General features: G+C 40.6%; 1 protein-coding gene across 1 annotated transcript in view; it reads left to right on the plus strand.

Annotated features, from left to right (window-relative positions):
* LOC109859664 (mucin-12) overlaps positions 1–8,855 on the plus strand; it is a 75,158-nt gene that overhangs the window by 54,376 nt on the left and 11,927 nt on the right. The window contains exons 5-14 of the mRNA XM_020438132.1: positions 99–376; positions 585–932; positions 1,018–1,341; positions 1,426–1,791; positions 1,858–2,167; positions 2,294–2,928; positions 3,019–3,393; positions 4,606–7,188; positions 7,718–8,004; positions 8,079–8,646. Of these exons, the coding sequence (XP_020293721.1) occupies positions 99–376; positions 585–932; positions 1,018–1,341; positions 1,426–1,791; positions 1,858–2,167; positions 2,294–2,928; positions 3,019–3,393; positions 4,606–7,188; positions 7,718–8,004; positions 8,079–8,646 (6,074 nt within the window). The remainder of the gene's footprint in view (positions 1–98; positions 377–584; positions 933–1,017; positions 1,342–1,425; positions 1,792–1,857; positions 2,168–2,293; positions 2,929–3,018; positions 3,394–4,605; positions 7,189–7,717; positions 8,005–8,078; positions 8,647–8,855) is intronic.

Genomic DNA, 8,855 nt, shown 5'->3' on the forward strand with positions numbered 1-8,855 from the left:
TTTTTTTTTTTTTTTTTTCATTATTTTCTGACAAACATATGTAATATTTTAGAAAAAAACGCGAAGTAATTGTTATTTATGGAATCACATAACGACAGGAGGGTACGAAACGAAAGATGAAGAAGAGGGACGCAGATTCAATCTGGCGACCCGCGTAATGTCAAACGGTGTGGAAGTTATCGTCGCCGGGCCGACTCCGGCTCTAAGATGGGAAAATTCAAATCCCCAACCTACCCTTACGTTGTCGGACGCGGTGGTCATGCTCCTCCCGCAGGACAAACCTAACGAGTTTGTCACGAAGACTTGCACAACAACTTTCACATATCTCAACACGATTACTAAGGATGGAACGACTACCATTACCACGGAACAGCAGGTGCTTACGCAAACTCGCGCGCACGCGCTTGTGTACATAAATGATTTCCGAATAAAATATTAACTCTGATGAAATATCTCGTTTGACATTAGAATTTTTTAATACAGTAATAATTTCTAATTTAAAAACTTCGTAATTGTTTGACAAGATAATTATTTAAAATATATCAGTAATAAATTTCTTTTATCGTGATTTGATTTTTCTCTAGGTTGTAGCGAATACGGCGACGGAGGAGCGACACAGAAAATCCGGTTCTGAAACTGCAGCTGTGACTCTGGAAGCATCGCCGACTTTACGCACCGAAGTGTTTAAAACAACTTATACGTATCTGACGTTGAACACGGATCATCCGGATGTAAACGACGCCTTGGAAAGTAGCACAAAAGTTATAACAAATACTGTGACCGCGCCACAGCATTACCTAGATATGATTCTCGAGCCGTCAGAAGCACCGCGACCGGAAACCAATACATACCTCAGCACCAGAGTGTTGGAAAAGACATTCATGGAAGAAGGTCGAACAAAAATAGAAACGATCAGCGACACAATCACTCAGGTTTTTTGACTCGTTCTCTTCTACAAACTTTTGTATCAATCCGTCTCGGTATTGTGTAATTTTGTTTTTTTAATCATTTTTCCAGCTGATAGTTACAGAATCGGCTCCTCCGCCACGACCGACCAGTGTGACAACCACTTTGACTGCGTTGGATAACACCGACGGTAGTGTGACGGACATTACTAAGACGTATTATATCACCTACACGTATTTCAATACATTTTTGGAGAAAGGCAGCACGGTGGTTCGTACGAACATAGCAACATCGACCGACGTGGTGTTGGAGAAAGTACCGGTAAGAAAAACGACTATGAAAACTGTTCCAATTAATTCCACACCGGAGCCAATACAGATCTTCGCCACCAAAACGTATCTCACTACCTTCACTTACTTCACAACGTTGCTGCAGGTACATTTACACAATTTCAAATTTTAACCAAATGTATAACGATGTCATACTCAAATACGCTTAAAATTGTTTTTTTTTTCCCAGGCCGGTCCGGATGGAGAAACGTCAACAACTGTGACTTCCCGATCGCATATCGTCGAAAATGTCGTGACGGAATCGATAGCCCCGAGTTTATTAGACGCGGGCTACATGAGCGCCTTGTTAACGACCGCGCATCATTCCGATCCGGTGAAAAACGTCGTAACAGGTTCGACGATCATTTTCTTCGACGAGGAAGATCAGATCGATCCAACGTCAACTACCAGTCTTCCGGAATCGACTTCCGTCGCGGAAACAACAAAATACGAAAAGAGTTCCGCGAGCGCGACAACTACCACCACATCGACGGAAACATCTTTGTCCGACAGCACCGACAGTTCCGATGTAAACCCAACGGAATCAATTAAAAAGGTAAGTTTTGTTTTTAACGTTCGCTTTTAGATTAATGCGGTTAACCGGAAAATATCTTTTATACAGGATAACAACAGCACTGCAGTATCGAACGATGAATCGCAAGACAAACGACCCGATTCTCAGTCCGGAGATGATCACCAAGTCAGCAATCTCCTCAGTTTGAGTTCGTTGGGTATAAATAGCCTGTCTGCTCTGGGACCGGTGATTACGGCGATGGCTGGATTGTTGCAAGGAAAAACCACGGCCAGTCGTAGAAATGACACCGCACCATTGACGGAAACTCAGGAAACCACGAAGCAGAGATCGCCGATCTACATACCTGTTGCGGAATTTGTTGACGGCGACATAGAAACTGCCGAAAGTCAACACATTGGTATAAAGCTCTTGATAATAATTATTTTCATGTCAACATAAGTGGAATATAAATTTTCTTTGCGCGATAATAATTACACAATGTTCTGCGTAATTTTATTTGACTAAACGTTGTTACTTTTTTCAGCTGTTCATCTGGCAAATGTCAATCACAATTATATCCCCGAGACACGTCACAAGGTGACGAGCAGTCTCGCCGATGGCATACCGATATCGCCGGGTGAAATAATCACCGCGAACAGCGACGTTATCATAGGAAAGCCCGGCAAAATGGCGCCGAGACCGCCGCAGACATTTTTGAAGGAGGAAGAACACATTGGCATGAAACCTCCCCCTATGCCAGTGCCGAACATTCCGGTGCATCCTGTGTTGGAAGTTTTGGAAGACGATCCTGATGACACGCAACCTCAGTCGACCGTGCAAGGACCGCAGGTGCAAATCTTACCGGCTCATCAAGTGTACGAAGAACACTTGAAAGTACCAGCTTCGATTCCTCTCGATGCAAATCATTCACCGTCTCCCAAACAATCTCAAAAATTACTTCCCGTTCAGTCGGCGCCGCCGCCTAAAAGAATCGTATCAAAACAGGATATCCTGGAAAACGATCCTTTGCTAAAGCCACCGGACAGACTCAATGTGGAACAATATGCGAATCCCAATATAAATCACAAGATTCCGGAATGGAATACGGAAAAATACAGAAGACCTTGGAGCGCCAAAGATCCTTTAACGGCGCCGTTGCCGCCTGCGAGATTCGACGAGGTAAATTTGTATTTTTTGTGCATCATTCATACGTGTAATATATATAATTTTTTGGCGCAGTACATTTATAACAGTATAATCTCTGTCAAGATTCAACCGAGTAAACCGATTGAGAAACCACGTCCGACTATATTATCGCTGGAGGAGCAAAAACAATCGCCGTGGGCACAAAAAGATCCATTGTTACCGGACAGTTCTATTATCATTCAGAGCTCGGAAACAAAACCGCTTCCCAGCGAGCCAATAATTCATCAAGTTCCGCATGTTATCGACAGATCTACGGGACAACCTTTGCTAGTCAATATTCAACCGAGTCAAGTAGCAAATGTTGTAATTCCTCAAGGCGGTACGCAGGCTCTCATTTTCGGAGACACCAATGAACCTCACATTAGCGGACAGTACTTTGACGATCCCTCACCTTATCCGGAACCTGAAACCGGACCGGGTTTCGTTGGTATTCAAAAGGTATGTGTAAAAGTTTAACCGTTCGTTTAATTATTTATTTTTCTATATAAGGTAAATGTCCCAATACTTAAACGTTTAAGAGAGCTGTTTAACTTATACAAATCATACTCGTATAATTTAACTTTTGTTGGTGAGTATTAGTATTTATTTAAAAAACCAGACTATATTTTCACTAAATAAAGCTTTAAAGAGCTGGTTTATAAAGAAAAATAAAGTAAATTAATCGAATTCTAACATACCTGCTATGGCCCAGTGCTTAAACAGGTTTTCTAACTTGTCCCAATACTTAAACTATCTTGTCCCAGTACTTAAACGCTATTATTAACATGACAATATAGAACAGGAAAAAAATTATTCATGCATTTTATTTCATGAAAAGTTATAGATTTATTACAAATCACTAAAAAATTTGAAGATTTTACAAAACTAGAGATTTTACAAAACTAGAGATTTTACAAAACTAGAGATTTTACAAAACTAGATTTTACTTAGAGTTTTATAACCTTTTGATAAGGTTATGAAAACAAGTCATCTACTTTATCATATAATATTTAAATATTTTAGTTAAAATATTATTATTTTAGTACGTTTAGATAAAATGAAACCATGAAAACACAAAACTACTTACTGATTTGTTGCAAATTATGTTTTGTCGCACAAATATCACTCAATACGTGTATGCAAGACTAACTACGCTATGATGAATCAAGTGTTTAACAACTCCGCCACCGGCGGTTTCTCGTACCAGTACATAAACACGATAATTTAATTATTATAACTAAAAATTAAAGATAGAACAAAGTTTTTTATCAATCTATAGTCTATACTGAGTTTGAAAAATCTTTGCTGAACAACAAGTTTATTTTGTGTATTTAATTATAACCTTAAGAAGAATATACTTTGTCTTACGCAAACCGCTAACGTAAGAGTTGAAAACGCAATAAATTTGCTACTACTCTCAAAAACTATTTTTTTCTTTATCACATCTACTGTTTAGAAAACTTTTATTACAATGTTTTAATAATAATACAATTAAAAATATTAATAAAACTTTTGATTATTGTAAATATCAGTAAAATAGTTTAATATAAATGAAAATTCGAGTGAGTGTTTAAGTACTGGGACACGTTTAATCACTGGGACATTTACCTTAAAATGTTTCTTAAGAGATAAAAATTATATTTATATTGTGTTGTGTGTGTGTGTGTGTAGGTTGAAGATTTGCCTCAATATTTAAACGAGAAAAATCCAACCGACTACATGGTTCCTCCGTCGCCTCCGACCAGCTTAAAACCCACTTCCTTAAAACCAGGTATTTCCGGTCGTCCGCACGCTGTTCTGTTGTCACCCGTACGCGGAAGACCGCAAGATGTGCCGGAAACACCTGTATTACGACCCGAGAAGAGACCTTCGGAAATTCATTTGATCAAACGACCCGACGGATCTGGGAGCTCTAGTCAAGTTCACACGGAAATTCTTGTGCATCACAAGCCGGAAACGGTAAACATTCGACCGCAGTCTATTTCTCATTCGTCTGGACATTCTCATCCCGTTCTCCAACAAGTTCCGCCAAGACGTGCGGAAGTTACCACACCAACCGAAGTTCCGCATCGCTATATATTTCTTGGCAAGCCGGATTCCGGGAACGAGATAGGGCTGAACGCCAAGAAACCGATGAGATACACGCTGAACAATCGACAGAGGCCACGACCCGTTTTGAGACCGACGACCAATCGACCTCTAGACAGATACGTTTTTGTTGAGCGACCCAATGGATATCCTCCGGGAAGAAAACCTCCTTATTCTATATCGCAGAGGCCGCCGACGAAAACCCAAAACACTTTCGCGTTGCCGCATCGTTCTCCCATGACTTCTCAGTCTTATCATGAACCTACTCGAACACCGCCCAAGCAGTTCTCCATTCAGATCGATCATCAGAGCAGACTTCCGCATATTTATTCCGACAAAACAGGCGCGAGCAATATCGCAACGACAAATTTGCAAACTGAACAGAGCGATCACATACCTACCGGAGCTGTAGAATATCATAATCCGTTACATCCGAATCCAATGTCGGAAGAAACCAAGCATTTACAAGTATCTTCTACTACGCAACGTACATCGTTGGGAAATAATTCTGACAAACGGCCGACAAATACACGAACGGAACAGACGTTATTAGATTCCGACATTAACGCGTCGGAATATCAGAATCATTATGCGGAAAATCACAGTCAAAAGTTCAATAGCCAAAATATGAAGAACACGATGAATTCCGGATATATCAATCAAACTCTGAAATCGCAACACGGATCGGTTGTTTCCATCAATACAGTCGTGAGCAAACCGTTGGAAGTCGATCAGGAACACAGTGTCAATTTCAAACATGATTCTTCAGTTTTGAGCGTTGCTGGAAAGCCGTTGTTACAAGGAGCTTACAGCACTGATCCTTACAACACAAGACCTTACGAATTACCTGTGGTGCAAGGCAAGCCGTTTGGTGTTTACAACGGTTACGTGGACTCGATTACTCCTTACGGTTACAAACGAAAACAAGGTAAACCCGATTACGAGATAGTTCACGGTATACCAGCTCCTTACAACGAAGAGACAAAACCGCCAATGAAAAAGACTCAAGACGGACAAGTTACGACGACAAATTCACTTGAACGGGATGACACTATCGACTTGAAACCGCCAGCGATTGTACCTCAATTCGGTGCTGAATCAGACAGACCTTTGATGGGAAGACCTTTCTCCAGACCTGTTAAACCCGATTCAAGACCCGTTCTACACGTTAAACCGGAAATATTGACGAAACCGCCGATTAAATTCGAAGTCAGACTACCCGAGTACGGTATGAAACTTCCGGAAAATGTCAAACCGAATATCGCGGAAATCTTCGTCAATCAAACATTAAGTCACGAAGTAAAAACGAATCATGATCTTCAGAAGTGGAATGCGGGCGTTGCGGCCTCGAATACCGTAAAGCCTCAGCACAAAATATCGGCGCAACATGATTTCCAAGTTAAACCGATCGAAAACAAAAATGGCACCGTATCTCGTCCGATTAAAATTAATAATAATAATAACAAGCGTCCGAGCGTCGCTCGGCCGGAACACGGAACATTTACTAGAATCCACCCGGAATATCCTCACATCTTGACGAAACCAAAACCTCAAGTGCCCGATCCGGTGATCATTTCCAGCGACAGCGCGAGTCTGGAAATGCACAATCGTCCGAACATGAAATTTTCCATGTCGGTCGACGCTACGGGGGAGGAAGTGGACAGTAAGACGCAAACTGAGAGACCGCCCAGCATGCTGGTCACGAAAAACAATTTGTCGCAGAACAAACAGACCGATGAGATTCTCGACACGGCGCATCAGATGAACTTTGCCACTTCGGATTCTCAAAATAAACCAGATGGAAAAACAAGACCGGTTGATGTTAAGGAAGTAAATGTTCCTTCCAGAAACATAATGCCGCCGCCTTTGAGTGTGACGGTTGAACCGAACCAATCAAATCAAAACGAACAAGAGGGTCTCAAACCTCCGCCGCTGCCGTCGAGCGACGTGTTCGGATTGTCGCCACCACCGATAGACATCACTACTACTCACGTGCCGATAGAGGACAGATTCGCTTTGGTGACGAACAACGTGTCGGGTCTGAAGCCGCCGAAATACATACCTCTGAAAGAATCGACAACGCCCGCTCTGCCTAGCACGAACATGGTCCCACCGAGTCCGAGACCGCCAATCACAAGACCTTTCCTCGTGGAACTGCTGTCGCAGGTAAGATTAACGAAAATTTTCAAAAGTTTTTACAATTTCCCAGATAGCCAAATGTAAAAACTCAATATAAAGCAAATCATTGTATAGATTAAGTTGCTCGCCAATTGCTGTTGTTTTTATTTAACGTAACGAAAATGTTTTTGTCAATTCAGTATCAATATGCTGAGTTTTATTATCAATCAATTGTTGTAGCCAATGTTTAGGACAATGTGAGTCAGCAATATGTGAGCAATATATGAGCAATAATTTTTATTCATAAGTTGAGAAAAATAATATAAGTTTATTGCCGCGATGAGTTGTTGAGAACTTGCTGTTATTATATTTTAAAAACTGTTGTTAACAAGAACATACTGAAAAGAGGATACATCCTTTTGTTACATTGCTGAAAACATATGAGTAATATTTGTGGCAAGTTGCCAACAACTTGCATTCAGTTGGCTATCTGGGTTATATACAAAATATATAAAATATATCCACTTTTTAAATATAAAATATAAAAGAGTTTTTAAAAATAATATTTATAATTTAGGACATGGTACCGCCACCACCGGTGTTAACGACGACAAGACCGCTCGAAATCGCCACCGTGAGGCCAGCTGTTGCGGTTTCCGGTTCTATACAGATAGCCACTGCTGTCGCCACATCTCACATTCCGGTAGTTCACGATATCGAATCCAAGATTCCAATTATTCACGGCACCGTTGATTTGCCGGTTGTGGTCGACGTTCCTGACATTCTTAAGTCCGCAGAAACACGAATGACTCAACACGTTAGCATTTACACCGTTCGACCTTTTGATACCAAACACGTATCCAGGTATGTATAAAAGTTACATTTAACAAAAAAGCTTTGAATTTTCTACAAATCTCGCAATTGATTATTTATTCTAGAATTCCTATTCAAACGACATCGACATTGCCCACGAACATGGTAATACCGACGAGGCTAAGACCATCGCATGTGGATCACATTCAGCCGAGCAGATCGTCAACAATTCATTACAATATCGATTCGACAAAATTGTACGTGTTGGACGTTCCTCCAAATCCTGTTAAGCGGCCTGAGCATCCGGTATTCCTGGAATCTAGTCATGAGATCGTTTTGCCATCGACAAGAATGGAACCTACCGAATTTTTAACATCCGTCACGAAAATGACTGATCAAAAGACGCGACATTCGACCGAGACGAACGTTGAGATGATCAAAACACAAAAACCACAAGCGACCGAGTACAGTACGGTGAACAGAACGGCGAGCAAGGAGTCGTCTATAATCGTTACCAGAGTCGACAGTTCGATCTCGAAAGTAACCAATACGTTGAGACCGATACTAAACAATAAGACGCGTTCCGAAACAAGCGATTTGGTCGTGCAAGTTACAAAGAACATTGCGAAACCTACAGCTAGCACCGTCAATCAGGATGAATCCAACGCTACTATACAAATGAAACCAAAAGAGGTATTTAACGATTTAATGTGCGTTGATGTTGTTGATAATATAATATAAACAATTTTTCCCCTCGCAAAATTAACAATAAATAATAATTATTGTAGAAAAAAGGTATATAGCGAGCAAACAAAAGATCGTAATTTTATTAGTAAAACAATAACGTTATTTTTCTTTTTTCTTTGTTAATTTATATATATAATATATATTATATATAATAT

This window comes from Pseudomyrmex gracilis, unplaced genomic scaffold (genome assembly GCF_002006095.1).
Source record: "Pseudomyrmex gracilis isolate BER0280 unplaced genomic scaffold, ASM200609v1 scaffold_276, whole genome shotgun sequence".
Taxonomy (NCBI): Eukaryota; Metazoa; Arthropoda; class Insecta; order Hymenoptera; family Formicidae; genus Pseudomyrmex; species Pseudomyrmex gracilis.